Genomic DNA, 16,781 nt, shown 5'->3' on the forward strand with positions numbered 1-16,781 from the left:
CCTTATTTTTTTCTTATCCACTTTTTTGCATTTCTTCAGGACAATCCTAGTTAAAACTCAGGGTGTCAGTATCAACTTGCCTAGATTACTTATTGTAGCCAACTGAGATCCTAGTATCCACTCTGTCCCACTTCTAAACCATTCTCTACACTGCAAATAGATTGAGTTTTTGAAATCCAAATCTAACCACGAGATGATCCCCAACCACTTTGTTTAAATCTTTCCAATAGCTCCTACTATTCTTAAGAAAATAAACAAATAAAATTATTCATCATGGCCTACAGAGTCCTCCATGGTCTGATCTATATCCACCTATTCAATCTACTGGGTTTTCCAGCTCTCTGTATTCTAGCCACACTAATATCCTTCCATGCTCCTCCTGCCAGATCATCTTTGTATTTTCTGTTTCCTTTACGATAGAGAATTCTTCCCTATTTACTTAACTCATATTAATATTTCAGATCCTGGCTCAGCTGTCCCTTCCTTCGACATCCCTATTATGTGATATCACAGAATGAGACATCTTTTCTGAAGCCTATTATAGTTTGAATTTTACATTTCTCTTATACATTAAAGTTACCTTGACTACAGTCTTAACATTTGTCTTAAGTACTTAATAAATACATCTCCCCTTCTAAGCTGTAAGCTCAAGAAGGTCAGGAACCGAATCTTTTTTTTTTTTTTATTATACTTCACAAAGAATAAATGAACCAATAAGTGTACTACAAAGTACTTAAGTAATTTAGAGTCAACACTTTCGAAGAAGCTAAAATGAATACACAAATATATAAATGGGAAATAAGAACAACAAAAGCAGCAGTGGAAGCAGTTACCACTCACTGAATATTTAATACCTGCCAGGTACCATGCTAAATGCTTTGCATACTTTATTATAACTAATCTTAAAACATCTTACTTCGCAAATAAAGAAAATAAAAATTTGAATGTTTATGTCATTTCTTTATGGACATACAACTGAAAAGTCAGTATGTCACCATGGTTCGTATATCCTGAAAACCAGTGCTTTGTATACTATACAAAGAAGTATAATTACATAGACATGGAGTGGGGAGGATGGGAGGAGAGGGAGTCATTCTTGCTACCTGGCTTTATTTCAGCCTGCCTGTAGAAACATACTAAAGGCCTCACAAATTATGGAATGAAAACATCCTAGCCTCATGTCCTTGCTCAGTGTGTAGTCAACCTGGGATTCACAAGATCTCTGGTTGTTGCTAATTAATAAATCATCAAATCTGGTTTATCTCTATCAGTCTAGCACAGTGGTTCTCAATGGAGGTGGAGGTGGAGTGGTATGATTTTGTCCCCCAGGGGACAATAGGCAATGTCTAAAACACATTTGTGGGTGTCACAATTGCAGAAGTGCTACTGCCATCTAGTGGGAGAAGCTAAATATCCCAAGATGCATAGGACAGCTCCCAACAAAAAAGAACTATCCAGGCCCAAATGTCAATGGGGCCAAGGTTGAGTAATCCTGCTCTAACACCAAAAGAAAACCAATGAGACTTTCATTTTCAACTACAACATCGTGACTATGCATCTTTTCCTTCTCCTCTCTCTCTCTTGCTACCTTCTTTCTGTTTTCTACCTACCACTTTGGAGCTCTGAGTTCAGTTTAGACCTGCATCTACACTGCTCAGGAGGGCACAATGACCATTCACCTTAGGACAATGGGACTACTCACCATCTATCCATTCTCATAAAAACAAAAACCATCCGATTGCATTTAAAAAGATGGATGCTTAATACTACTAGGAGTGAAATATATGTACAATCACTTACGTAAGGATTTCAACAAAGGCTGAAAATAATTGTTCCTAAAAACAAGCAAGCTTTTCAAATATATGCAAAATGTGAAGAAACCATACATTACCCTCCAATCCTCTCTGTACTGGAGTGCCACTGATACACCAGCGATTAATCCCACTCAAGCGCTGAGCCATTTCTGCAGCCTAATGAGAGAGAAATATGCAATAAAAAGAGAAGGAAAAAAAGGCAGGGGAAATTAGGAATGTTTATTCCTGAGAATAGCCCATGAAAAGCTATACTTCAGGTCAGGCACACTCTCTCTTATTCACAGTTATCACACTCAAAGTTGAAGGTCATATTCAATGGGCCATCTTCTAGTACAGTGGTTCTCATTAGCAGAAGGCTGCCATGAGCCCTCCCCAAAAGAGGAAGAGTAGTTCAAGTATGTATAGAATGAAAAGGCTCCCTGAATGACTGAGACATCCCCAATGCCACCCATCCTTAAGATGTGAACCAATGTACTAACAGGTAAGATTCATAAATTGAGTGCAGATTACAAACTGGCCAAAGAAAATGGAATAAAGACATATGAACAAAGGCTAAATCAAACTCTATCTTCTAAAGTAGTATTTTCTGTTATGATATGATCTCTCTGATAAAAAGGTCAACTTTGGCCCAAAGTTATCAGAGCCTACACAATGAACTTTCCACTTAGCAGAGATGCTAGCAGAAGTCCCTAAACAGAGTTTACTTTGATCTGCATCACACATAAATTGCCATCTTATTCAAATACATATGGGCATTGCATATAAAGCAGTAATTCCTACAGTACCAAAATAACTCCTGAGGGTTATGTAGTTCAGAGCACAAGAGAAAAGCAAATTACTATGTTTAACAACAAACTTTTGGCCAATGTCAACACTGTAGGTTAATTACACTTAGATTATTAATATTTTTATGGACAACTTCCTCAATCTCTTTCCTTTTTTTACTCCCCAGCCCTCAGAAGATTCTGCAGAAACTCTCACTTTTACAGCAGGACATTCAACCATCTGGGCTTCATCAAGGCAGATCCTCCACCACTCCACAGCTACTAGGGGGCTGGGAATGGCCATATAGCGCTTCTGGTTCCGCAAACGACGCCCATCCTCACTGTTGCTATGTGGGATATCTACATAGTTAAGTTCTGAACGAAGGACATCATAGGTAATGATAACTATATCCTGTTCAGCCAAAAAGTGAGGCTGTAAAAAACCATCTTTCTTCACTCCTTGATATACCTAGGAAACAATCACAGACACAGTTACTGCAGAAAGGCTCATTAAAGATAATGGAAATATTCATTCTTACACCCTTACTGAGTTCTTTCCATTGTTTAGTTTAGTACAAAACATGCTATGAGATACACTCCATGTGTATCTAGACTCACGTGTCTAGATACATGTCTAGAGAAAGCCATGTTAGGGTAGAAGACCGGTACCATAAGCATCATGAAGGGAAATGTAAGAGAAGTGAAAGTGATAGCACAGTGGAAAGACGAATGCTATGGCTGAGAAGGTAAATTCAGAGGAGTTAAAATTTGAGCTGGCTTTTAAAGAACATTTAGGAGTTCTCACAGGTGGAGAAAGGGGAAAAGGACTTAAGGGTACGTAGGTAGGTAGGTAGGTAGGTAGGTACAAAAGCACAGAGGTATGAAGAAGTAGAACAAGAAGAGCTATAATTTCCTGAATGCCTTTTATATTTCAGACACTATGCTGCACTTTATCTCCTATCTTCAGCAACAATCTCATTAGTGGTTATTTTTATTCCTATCCCACACATAAGAAACATGAAGTGACTTGCTCAGAACTTGCAGAGCCTGAGCAAGCTCAGGCTCCTCAATGGCCAAGAGGAGGTTTCACTTATTACTGTTCTCTCTCCTATGGTAGTAGATGAAATATTGAACACCTTAAATAACATTTGTATGGAAAGAAGGAAGGAAAAACAAAGGGAGTGAAGAATACTAACATTACTCAACAAAATGGATTTAGAGGGAACATACCTCAACATAGTAAAGGCCATATATGACAAACCCACAGCTAACATCGTACTCAACAGTGAAAAACTGAAAGCTTTCCCTCTCGGGTCAAGAACAAGATAAGGATGTCTACTCTCACCACTTTTATGCAACATAGTTGAACAGTCCTAGCTGCAACAATCAGATAAGAAAAAGAAATAAAAGGTACCCAAATTGGCAAGAAAAACCTGTCACTATTACCAGATGACATAATAGTATATAAAGAAAACCCTAAATATTCTACCTAAAAACTATCAGAACCGGTAGTGAATTTAGTAAAGTTGTAGGACATAACATTAATGTACAGAAATCTGTTATACTTCTATACACTAATAAAAAAGAGAAATTAGGAAAATCATCCCATTTACAGTTATACCAAAAAGAATAAAATACCTAGGAATAAATTTAACCAAGGAGGTGAAAGACCTATACTCTGAAAACTGTAAGAAATTGGTGACAGAAATTGAAGATGACAAATAGAAAGATAAATCATGCTCATGAACTGGAGAAATTAATATTGCTAAAATGTCCATAGAACCCAAAGTAATCTACAGATTCAATGCAATCCCTATCAATACCATTAGCATTTTTTCATAGAACGAGAACATATATTCCTAAAATTGGTATGGAACCACTGAAGACCTTGAATAGCCAAAGCCATCTTAAGAAGAACAGAACTGGAAATATCACAATCCCAGATATCAAGATACACTACAAAGCCTGTACTAATCAAGTATATGGCACTAGCACAAAAATAGATACACAGATCTATGGAACAGGATAGAGTCGAGAAATAAACCGATGCTTATATAGTTAATTAATCTACGACAAAGAAGGCAAGAATGTACAATGGAGAAAAGATAACAAATGGTGCTGGGAAAACTGGACAACTATATGCCAAAGAATAAAAGTGAGCCACTTTCTTACACCATACAAAAATTAACTCAAAATGGAATAAAAGTCTAAATGTGAGATCTGAAGCCATAAAATTCCTAAAAGAAAACATAGGCAGTCAACTTTCAGATGCTGGCCTTAGCCAAATATTTACAGATATGTCTCCTTGGGCAAAGGAAACAAAAACAGAAGTAAACTGCTAGGACCAGTGAAAATAAAAAGATTTTGCATAGCAAAGAACACCATCAAAATTAAAAGGCAATCTAGTAGATGGGAAAAGATATTTGCAAGTGATCTATCCATTTAGGGGATATTAGCCAATATTCAAAATATATAAAGAACTTACAGAGCTCAACACCAAAAAAAAAAAAAAATCAATTAAAAAAATGCGGATTTTTTTAAGAAGACAAACCGATGGCCAACAGACACATAAAAAAATGCTCACCAGCACTAATGACAAATGCAAATCAAACCACAGTGATATATCACCTCACACCAGTTAGCATGGCTAGTATCAAAAAGACAAAAACAAGTGTTGGTGAGGATGTGGAAAAAAGGAAACTCTTATGCACCATTTGTGGTAATGTAAACTGATGCAACCACTGTGGAGAACAGTATGGAAGTTCCCAAAAACATTAAAAATAGAAATACTATATGATCCAATAATTCCACTACTGAGTATTTACCCAAAGAAAATGGAAATGCTAACTCAAAAATATAGTCACCCATTTTTACTGCAGCATTATTTACAACAGCCAAGTTATGGAAGCAACCTGTGTCCACTGATAGATGATGGATAAAAAAAATGTGGTATATATAAACAGTGGAATATTAGTTACAAAAAAGAATGAGATCTTGTCATTTGTGACAACATGGATGAACCTAGAGGCATTATGCTAAATGAAAGATGTCAGACAGAGAAAGATAAATCCCATATGATTCCACTTATATGTGGAACCCTAAAAAAACCAACCAACCAACCAACCAAACATAAAACACAAAACAGTATCATAAATACAGAGAACAAATAGTGGTTGCCAGAGGGGAGGGAATTGAGGGGGTGGGTGCGTGAAATAGGTGAAGGGGATTAAGAAATACAGACTTCTAGTTATAAGATAAATAAGTCACAAGGATGAAAAGTACAGCATAGGTAGTCAATAATACTGTCCTAACATTGCATGATAACAGATGGTAACTACACTTGTCTTGGTGAGCATAGCATGATGTACAGAATTGTCGATTCATTGTTATACACCTGAAATTAAGATAACATTGTATGCCAACTATACTTCAGTTAAAAACAAAATACTAACATTAGTAAGTTACAATGGACTATGTGCCAGCACTTTATCAATTCATTTAACCTTCACAGTAAGTCTATGAAGGGGTATTAATTTTAGAACTTAGCACAGTTCCTGGCACGTTACAGGTGCTCAATAAATATTTGCTGAATGAGTAAATTCTTATTTTACAGATAATGTAACTGAGGCCTCAAAGGATGACTCTGGATCTAAGAGGTAGAGATGAGACAGGCAGCTACTATTACACAATGCTGCCTTTCTGTCTGAGAGTGTAAATGTGTATATGAAGTCTTTTTCATTTACATGATGGATTTTTTCAAAAGCTTCCACATCTTTTAACTCAAAGCACTTTAACTTCTAAACTTCTGATGTCAGAAAAGAATACAGAGACTACTGTTTCATTTCCCATTCTCAATTTCCTCTTCAAATTCTGATTTCATAACTATCTTATTAATTTTTGGAATAAACAACAAAGTGATAAAGGTTGTAGAAATTACCACAGGGAAGCAAAAATTGGGATTTTCCTATTCATTTAAAGAGTCCAAACTGCCTTACCAAGACTCGAAGAGATGATGACCTCACATGCCTGTTGATTTCATCCACCCACTGATGACAAATGGAACTGGGCGAGATGATCAGAGTTGCTCGTGTTGATACTGGCTCCATTGCAACAAGGCAATGGGGGCAGTAAAAAGGCTTAATCTTCAGATTCTTCTCTTCATAATTCACACATTTTGCATGTTGCCATAGGTGGCATTTCAGGCACTGAACACGAGGTTTACGGTCTACCTGATCAAGCTCACCACATATGCACTCAAAGCGATAATCTGAGGAATTACAGGGACTCCTGATATTAGATTGTGGCACATCACCGTCGGTAGGGTTTAAAGATTCAGCTTGGTCCTTTGCTCCACGTTCTTCCTTGATTTCAAAGATACATGTACTTTTAGATGTGGTAACATCAGTAATTCCAGAGTCACTGGTAGCTGGACAGTGATCTTGTGAACTGAGATTGATATTAGGCTGACCTTTTCCCTTTTTTGTGGATAGAACAGGCTTTTTCTTGAATTTACTACGATTTTTCCGAGGCTTATAGTAATAATAATAAGGATCATCATCATCATCAGATGTGTTTGATGGCAAGTATTCAGAATCTGTGTCTTTGTTCCCTGATTTTCTGGATTCTTTCTGAATTTTCCTTGGACTCCCTATTGCCTATGAAAAATATTATTTAATTAATTTATATCAATATAATTACAATACTGAAATTAAATCCCCAACCTTATTTATAGCTTTCCATAAAAATCCAATAGCCACTCTTGCTATCATTTTCCCACTAGAAGAATCACTCCTGATCACTGGCTTTCAATCTGCCCTCTGTAAGAAGCCTCTCTGTGGTCTACAGGTCTAAAAAGGAAGGCTCTACTATTGTATAAGTAAAAGCTGAAGAGAATAAAAATTAGATAGGAAGCTACTAATATTTTGACATTAACCTCTTATAATTCATATTTTGTCTAAATCAATAAAAGACTAATAGTTTATAATACATAAATATACAAACTCGGGCAATTAACATATCAAGTACGAAAATACAGCACTTAAAGAAAGTGAAAATCTACTAGTTACTGCAATTAGCAAATAAACTCCTTCTTTCTTTCTGCTTTCTACCTGTACCCCTCCTGAAATTATTTACTGGATAACAATTCTGTGCCAGGCATAGTGTTAGATGCTGGCAATACAAATATGGGGAATATTTAGTTCCTGGTCTCCACGAAGTCTATTGGAAAAGAAAGAACAATAAAAAGTGAAACAATGGTACAAGAATGCCTAAGAGGAGAACAAAACAGACAGGGGCTGGGATGGGGAGGTAGGTGCCAGCATGAGCTTCCTAGAAGTGATGTCAGACCTGAGGTTGAACAGATGAGCTGGGACACTTGCCATGAATGGCACTAATTGAAGATTTTCCTTTTTTGGTGACAGAAGGATTATTAGAAGCATAGAAGTTCATTGCAGCTTTCTACCCTGGCTGGGGAAAAATGTTGGGAGACTCCCTACTCCAGAAAATGAACTTTTTTATCTGTCATTTCCTTCACAGTAGATAAGCTAGTAGATCCACACTTTGATTTACTGTCATTAGTCTTTACTGGATTAATTGATTGATTTTAAAGTCTATTTATTTATTTTAAGTAATCTCTATACCCAACCTGGGGCTCAAACTCACAACCCCGAGATCAAGAATCTCATCTGACTAAGCCAGTCAGGTGCCCCATTTACCTGATTTATGTTTGCACAGCTATGTAATTATTTTTTTTAAAGCAAGTTTGAAATTAATAGCCCCCAAAAGCAGTTTTATAACAAAATGTAAAAATTTTATAAGATGACATGGGAAAAATGAGAACTTACATAAAAGATTGAAAATGTATATAAAAAGCTAAGCAAATGTAAGGTATTTCATTAATATTTTTAAACTACAGAACAGGTTTTTAACTGCTGACAACATTAGGATAAGGAGAGAGTTGTTTTATTTTTTTTCTCTCTCCTTTCTTAACGTTTATTTTTTTGAGAGAGAGCAAGAGTGCTGGCACACAAATGGAAGAAGGAAGAGAGAAAGGTGAGAGAGAATCCCAAGTAGGCTTCTGCGCAGAGCCCAATGCAGAGCTGGATCTTTGAGCATGAACTTTGAGATCAAGACCTGAGCCAAAATCAAGAGTAAGGCGGTCAACTGACTAGCCACCCAGGCACCCCTACTTTTTTCTCTTTTTTAAAAAAAGATTTTTTTTGTGTGTTATTTTAAACTCTTTAATATGCTTAACCCACCGGGGGGTGCCTGGGTGGCTGTTGGTAAAGCGTCCGACTTTGCCTCAGGTCATGATCTCACAATTTGTGAGTTTGATCCCCACATCAGGGTCTGTGCTAACAGCTCAGAGACTGGAGCCTGCTTCAGATTCTGTGTCTCCCTCTCTCTCTGTCCCTCCCATGCTCATGCTCTGTCTCTCTTTCCCAATAATAATAAATAAACGTTAAAAAATTAATATGCTTAACCCACCAAAATAATTCATTCAAATATTTATTGAGTACTTGCTATGTGCCAAGCACTCTTCTCTGGGACTAGTAAAATACAGTTTCTACTCTGATGAAACTTCTACTCAGGAGGTAGAAAAGAGATGATACAGGCATATGTGATTTTCCCAGTTTGGTTTTTATCTTCAGTCTCTAAAAGCCTTAGTGTCAAGTGGGATCTGTCCACTCCCTCTATAAGGCATCACACAGAGCAACTTAATAAATGTTCTGTTACCTGCTTTTTTGTTTTATCATATGTATCTTCTTCCTTGTAATTCTTCCCCAATGTAAAAGTCCCAGAAAAACCATGCCCTTTGATCTGTTTCACAAGACCTTCAAAAATTAAACATTTCAGCATCCGTTTCAGAAGACTCCTGTTCCGCTGAACATCGTATCTATATATAGAACTGACATACTTATAGATGGAAAGGATGGAAACTCCTTTTTTTCCATTCATTTCTTTCACAGCTGTCAGGATCATCACACGTGTAGCTACATGCAAAAGGATATGCTAACTTAGAATAATTGAAATTAGAAAAAAACCAGAAACATATTAATAATATGCACTGAGAACTAAGACAAAAAAAAGATTTTTATTGAAGATATGTTGTCTGTATATCATTTTGAAGAATATGTAATAAAAATTATCTCAATGTATTAATAATATACTATGATGGAAATAACCTAAAGAAGAATTGCTCATTAATTTGTTAATCTACCAAAGCAACTATCATTTAAAATTATATTCGGGGAAAAAAAAACTTATCACAATTGTCCATGTATATGCTACCATCAGTAAAGGAAACATTTGTTGGTTAGCAGAATTTGAAGTGGCTATGCTGGAGAATGAACAAAGCCTGGTGTAAACTGTAAGCTCAAGAAATTTAAATGCAACAGACTGAACAAGATCTATACCAAGAAAGAATGAATCAATCAAATGAAAGAATAAATCTTTACTTTTGTTAAGGTAATATGACTTGTAATTGATCCCATTTATACAAAGTATAAACCATGAAAACAATTATTCATAACAACTACAAGATCTCTCCCTATAAGAAATGCAAGAACTATGACAAAGATGACTGTACAAAGGTATTTTCTTTCAGAGATTTCATACTTACGGGGACACTGAACTTTTTCTTTTGGTTCAAATTCCGTATTTGGGGTTTCTGTGTTTTTTACTTTTCCTCCAGACTGATGTGATGGAATGAAATAATTCACCACTTTTCCCTGATATAAACAACATTCAACAGTCACCCAGTGCTTTGCTTTCAGTAATTGGAGCTGCTTGTTAAAATTAACCCTTCTATTAGGAGATGCAAAAGAGTTGTAAAAAAATGATGAAAGAAAGAGCTAAATATGCTATTCATATATACAAACCTTATGTTTTATTTCAGGGCTACCGCTAGCTATCACTTGAAAACTGTGCATATTATCTTAAATTACCTAAATGTTAAGTGTGAAACTTCTGAAATTAACTTAAAAAAATTTTTTTTTTAATCTTTATTTATTTTTGAGAGGGAGAGAGAGACAGAGTGTGAGTGGGCAGAGAGACAGGGAGGCACAGAATCTGAAGCAAGCTCCAGGCTCAAAGCTTTCAGCACAGAGCCTGACGGAGGGCTCAAACCCACAAACCGTGAGATCATGACCCAAGCCGAAGTCAGACACTTAACAGACTGAGCCACCCAGGTGCCCCTTCTGAAATTAACTTTTCAAAGGCTTGTTTAAATATGGAATTAACATAGAAGTTACCGAGAGTTAAATCATATAGTTAATATAGAAGTTACTGTAACACTGGGGCACCTGAGTGGCTCAGTTGGTTGAGTGTCCAACTCAGGTCATGAGCTTGCAGTTCATGAGTTCGAGCCCCCCATCATCTGCTGCTGTCAGCATAGACACTGCTTTGGATCCTTTGTTCCCCTCTCTCTGCCCCTGCCTTGCCTGCACTGTTTCTCTCTCAAAAATAAATAAACATTAAAACAAAAAAAAGTTACTGTAAAACTATATATTCCAACTCATTTGTTTTTTAACAACGAAATAGATATTTTCTATTCCCTACTCAAATCTACGAGGTTAACTTTGCAAACTTGACCCTATCAGAAGATCACACTATCCCTAAAGTTGTGGGCACAGTGAGCCCTACATGTAATGATACTCTTACCTAGTGTGTTGATTTTAGGTTTTATTACCGGAAATTATAAACTATGAGCTGCACGTGCTTCAGTGGAGCTGTTTCTTTTTTTCCTCCATAAACTCTAAAATTTGTATTTCTAAACACAATTATCTATTTTAGAACAAGGACTCAGAGTTTGATTCATCTAGCAATCTAATTACAAAGCTATTTAGCCTTTAACAAAGTTTGAAGTATTAGATTCTATGACTTAAATATCTGAGATTTGTACAATTAAAAAAAGTTACTTTCAAAAATATTTACTGGTAATATGGAGGCTTGTAGTAGTGACAAAACATTTGAGGGAGTAACAGTACTTTCCTATGAGTTTCTCTGCCAACGAGAAGGAATCTTGGTGACAGCGTATCCCCTTTCCTAGTTGGCCAACATCACTTAACAAAAACCCTGCCAGGTCACAAACATCCTATTCTCTGTGCCCACTTGAGGTTAACTAATAACTAGTACAATTAATTAGCCTCAGAGGAGACTAAAAGTGTTGGCTTAAGTGCCAAGCAAATGTTCAATATATGATGCTTTTTGAGAACATATGTCCCCTGCTTTCTTGGCCCTATGGTACTACTCCTACCTCAGGAAGAGTGAGAGCATCTTGTTTGACATCTTGTCGGGTATGTGTCAGAATCAGAGCCAAAACCTCCACTGTCTTTCCAAGACCCATCTCATCTGCTAAGATTCCGCCAAGCAACTGTGGCCCAGCATTTGGGTAATCACGGATGATGCTGAAGGAGAAAACAAGAACAACATATCACAGGAAGGCAAGTAAAAATTATACTATTTCTAAAGAAAACTGGAAGAAATCCATAAAAGTCAAAGTTTTTTTAAACTACATTTTAGTGTGAAACAATCTGAAATGCTAGGTCACTGAATAAAGAACCATGATAATCAAAAAACTGCCTGAGCTGACAAGTGAGTCTGCAGAAACAGGAGTGGTACTGGTAAATAACATCGTTCTTTTCTCTTCTTTAAATAAAAGGAGGTGTGTCTGCCTTCTTTCTGTGTCTGTGAAGAAAAAAACGAGGAAAATAACTACTGATTCACCTATGATGTTGCTATGTTTAATGATTCCTATGACTTTAATAATAGAAATTAACAAATCTAATGAAAATATGAGAACTGGTCCATAGAAAGATGACATTTTTATTTAAAATTATAATCTCTTTAAATATGAGTAACTAAGCTTCTTAAATCCATTATTTTCCATTCATTATAGAAAATGACAAGTACTATTAATTTCATATTTGTCTTACCTATAAAATGATAAAAATATAAAGTCTAGTAAGACTTCGACTTAGTATTCCTTCCTAAGGTACTGCCAAGGCTAAAGACATATGCGACCAATGTCATACAGGTTTTTGTAACATTTACTTTTAATACCTAGCACATAAAGTTTGCCTTACCAGCCTGTGTACGGATTGTAGTAGAGTTTCAAACCCTCAGATGTGACAATCTCTCGCCATAAGAAATGCAGGGTATTCTCTAAAGAAAAATATAACCATAAGAACAAGTTTTTGTTTGTTTTCCTTTCTGCCAGAAAATCACGTTAAAATAAAAATAAGTTAATAGTCAAAATACTCCGGGAAGCCACATACACATGGAAAAAGGCTAGGATCTCATTCTTTTTTTCAGATACTATTCTTGTAATTATTCTTCCTTTGCTTTGGGCACCAATATTTTCCACATAAGTGTTATGCAGAAAACGAAGTACAGCATATCACAGAGAATTAACAGGAAAAGAGAATGAATACAGAAAAACAACTCCTACCCAACGAAGGAAAATAGCTTATCCTCTATAATTCCTTCAAAAAGTTGCCGAAAATCTTTAAATAACTCAACAGACATATGCTTGTGGGCTAATACATTAACTCAAATCAGACCTAACCTTTTAGAGGGGTCTGATAGCAGGAGGAAAATCTTATTTAACTGAAGAAAAAATATCTTAAACACTGAAGTATTGAGTGTATTTCAACCCGAGTCTTCCATATTTCTTTCCCTTAATATTTTAAGTTGTTTAAACCAACTGCCAAATTAGGAAGAATGTCTGTATCTACCAGTGAAATGGCAAGTGATTTTGCTGCCTGCTTTAGGGATTAACAGGTGAAGTAGGAATATAGATACACAGGGTTTATAAGATGAAAAAAATTAAAAGATTAAAAAGCTTCAATTTATGGGAACCACAGGGAACATAACTACTAAATGGCACATGGGATTTAATCAACAAAATCCATTCTGTGGATAAAAAAGAATGAAATACTGCTATATGCGGCATGGATGAATCTCAAAAAACATTATGTTCAAAGAGGCCAACTTCTCCCCCGCCTCAAGTGTCCGCGTTTTGCCATTCTATTAATTGTTTCAAAAACAGGCAAAACTAACTTATGGTGGCAGTAGTTGCCTCCTGAAGGGGCTGAAGTAGGAGAATTGACTGGGCCATGAGGGAACTTTCTGAGGTGAGGGAAATATTTCATGTTAGCACTGTATCATAGATATAAAAAGACAAAATCAATTTTAACAATTTTATTTAGCTTAACATAAACAAAACCTTATCATTTCCATATGTAATCAATATAAAATTATGAATGAGATACTTGGCCTCTTTTTTTGTACTGTTTGAAATCTGGTATATATTTTAAATTTACAACACATAATCTGGGCAGTCATTTGAAGTCTCAAGAGGCACGTGTGGCTAGTACCTTCTGAGAAAATCTAGTTCTATGTCTTAATTGGGTCATTGGTAACACAGATGCATAGATTTAGCCTAATATATCAAATTGTGCCCTTAAGAGCTGTGCATTTTACCCTAAGTAAGTTATACCTTAATAAAATTATGTAAAGAAAAGTTACTGCATTTTGGAGAAAAAATAATCCAGTCTGTAGGAAACTACAGAGCTAACAATTTCCTCAATGAATAAATTATAAGAAAAAAAATACAGAATATGAAGAGATAAAATCTATGGATTAAAGAAACTTAAGTGACAACAATTCCAATGTATGAATGCTATTTGGTTTCAAATCTGAATCAACTGCAAGACAGAAAGAGAAACAGAGAGAGAGAAAGGGAGAAAAAAAGAAGGAAGAGAGGAGAGAGATTTGGCAGTATTAAAGAATTACTGGGTTTAAAAATCCATCATAACATATATGTTTTATATCTGTTTAAAGCAATCCTTTCTTTCATTGAAATAAACTGTGACATTACCAGATTAAATTATATGATATGTGAAATTATTACTTCAATATAATTTAGAGTATGGATGAGAAGTAGGAAGAAATAATGTTGGTTATAAATGAATATTTTCTAAAATTAAAAATTAAAAAGTGACGTTTGCTGGATTAAAAAAGTATAAACTGGAATCTATGGGAGAAACAAGTAAGAGCTATACCTCATTAAAATAAATCTATACGGAATGGAAGAGAAATGGTCAACACTTCACTTCCTAGAATCATGCAAAAATCTCATCTTCTGCCCGTTCCTTTAAAGATAGTGATAAAAAGGCATAAATGACTCCGATAAACTTACTTTCACATAGATAACATCTTATTTTATTATTTATTTTGTGGAGTAAAGAAAATAAATGCAAACCTAGGAGAATTAGTCACACACCAGTCTCCCACTTCTGTAAATTTGCTTTCTGTTGCTAATATTCATCATTAAATTGTGAAGCCTCTCGCAGATGATTAGCAAGATTCCCATTTGATCATGTTCCAAAAGCAATTCTTAGTTAGAAAGGCATGTAAAAAATGTATTGGTTTTAAAAAATTCCAATCAAGGCAGTCTTTATTCGGCAGGAAAAATTAGTTTAAACGCTTATAGTTGAGGGAACTTACAAATGAATTTCTCTGCCTTTCAATTTTAAAGAATTTCTTAGACTACCATTTTGTTCACAGGAAAATTCATTCAATTATAATTAATTCCTAATTATCTTTCATGAAATCCCTCAGATCAATTTGTCTTTGAGCATCTTATACTTGCCACTAGCAGGAGCGCTTCTGAAATGCTCTTGTTGTAGCATCCAATTGACAGCCTCTCTTTGGTATGGTCTCAGCACAGGAATCAATGCAGGATGCTGGACATCCACTTGGATGGACTGTGTTTCTTGCTGATGTGTCTGCTTCACAAACTGATAGAGCTCATCGATGTCCTGTCCCTCTGGCTCACTCTCTGAATCTTCTTCATCCTCTTCCAACACATCTGTACATCCAACAACAAATGTACTCAAAACAACCCACTTTTTATAACTATAAGCAATTCTTATTCTAAGAACATACTATGCATTTTCCAAACTCTGGGGTCCTGCTCAGTGTGTTTTGGGACTAGAAAGCCCTATCGTTAATTCTTCACTGATCGAAAACCTACCCATCTATCCTTCAAGATAGTTCAATTTTTTCCATGGCATTTTCTTTTGTTGTCCCTGGTTAGAATTAATGTTTTCCCCTGTGTTCATGTAATATCCTTCTATTTGGATATAGCAATATATTGCAATCTGTCTGGTAGTGCAATCATTTATGTGTATTCTTTCCTTGTGCACTGAACTGTAATGCAAAGGCTGTCTTTTGTTTTTATATCTCCTCAGAGTAGCTGGCATACGCTTTGCTCAGTGCAGATATTTAATAAACATTTGAATGTGAATATCTTTTACAGTTTATAAAAGGATAATCTATTTCACTTTTACATCTTGACATAAAAAAACTCCATATGCAGACATAATTTTTCTGTCTAGTAAGACAAGGGTTCCCATTTTATTTCTTATTCTAAAAAAGGACAGGCATTTGGTAGCAGCAGGAGCCAACTAAGAGAGAAGGGCGTAAGCCATTAACACAAATTTGTAATGACATCAGATTCATTTGTTGGGCACAACTGCCCTGTGAGACTTTTGTGCCTACTAGAACATGAAAAAAAGAACTCTCAAAATCTTGAATAAATGTACAAACCCATTTTAGCTTATGATTTATTTCTGAACTCTTTCAAAAAGACCTATACACTTTTAAAGAACATACCTCATATGCCCTAGAATGAAGATTGTACCACAAAATACTTAATTTACTTTTTTCAATAAAAAATATTCCATGTGAGATTTACTCTTACTATTCTTGTGTAATCTAGTATTGATAACTAAATTGGAAGTTTTCCTTTGAAATCCTTTGATGTTTTCCTTTGAACAGTTCAACTTGTAGTATTTTTAAAAAAGCAGAATAATTCTTACCGTACCCTTAAAAATTCTAGATGTACTTAAAAGCATCCCTTCCAATCATGAAACCAGAGACTGTCCTCCTTTTAAAGTCTTCAACATGCAAAATGATTTACTTTTATTAGTAATTTATTATTTTTTTAATTATGTGGGCTTCACCCCCAACACTGGGCTTGAATTCATGACCCTGAGATCAAGAGTTGCAGGCTCTATTGACTGAGCCAGCCAGGCGCCCCTACTTTCATTAGTATTATTAAGCTTTGCAAAGAATGTACTACAGAAACAACTCAACAGTCAAGCTTAGAAAGGGATTTCCCAAATATTCCAGTATG

General features: G+C 35.5%; 1 protein-coding gene across 3 annotated transcripts in view; it reads right to left on the reverse strand.

The window, feature by feature from the left end:
- SHPRH (SNF2 histone linker PHD RING helicase) overlaps positions 1-16,781 on the reverse strand; it is a 94,346-nt gene that overhangs the window by 66,660 nt on the left and 10,905 nt on the right. For all 3 annotated transcript variants that reach the window (XM_047858412.1, XM_047858413.1, XM_047858414.1), the window contains exons 4-11: positions 15,234-15,452; positions 12,664-12,742; positions 11,835-11,985; positions 10,200-10,308; positions 9,314-9,570; positions 6,574-7,233; positions 2,796-3,047; positions 1,892-1,970 (exon numbers count right to left, since the gene is read on the reverse strand). In XM_047858412.1, coding sequence (XP_047714368.1) covers positions 1,892-1,970; positions 2,796-3,047; positions 6,574-7,233; positions 9,314-9,570; positions 10,200-10,308; positions 11,835-11,985; positions 12,664-12,742; positions 15,234-15,452 — 1,806 coding nt within the window. The remainder of the gene's footprint in view (positions 1-1,891; positions 1,971-2,795; positions 3,048-6,573; positions 7,234-9,313; positions 9,571-10,199; positions 10,309-11,834; positions 11,986-12,663; positions 12,743-15,233; positions 15,453-16,781) is intronic.

This window comes from Prionailurus viverrinus, chromosome B2, assembly GCF_022837055.1.
Source record: "Prionailurus viverrinus isolate Anna chromosome B2, UM_Priviv_1.0, whole genome shotgun sequence".
Taxonomy (NCBI): domain Eukaryota; kingdom Metazoa; phylum Chordata; class Mammalia; order Carnivora; family Felidae; genus Prionailurus; species Prionailurus viverrinus.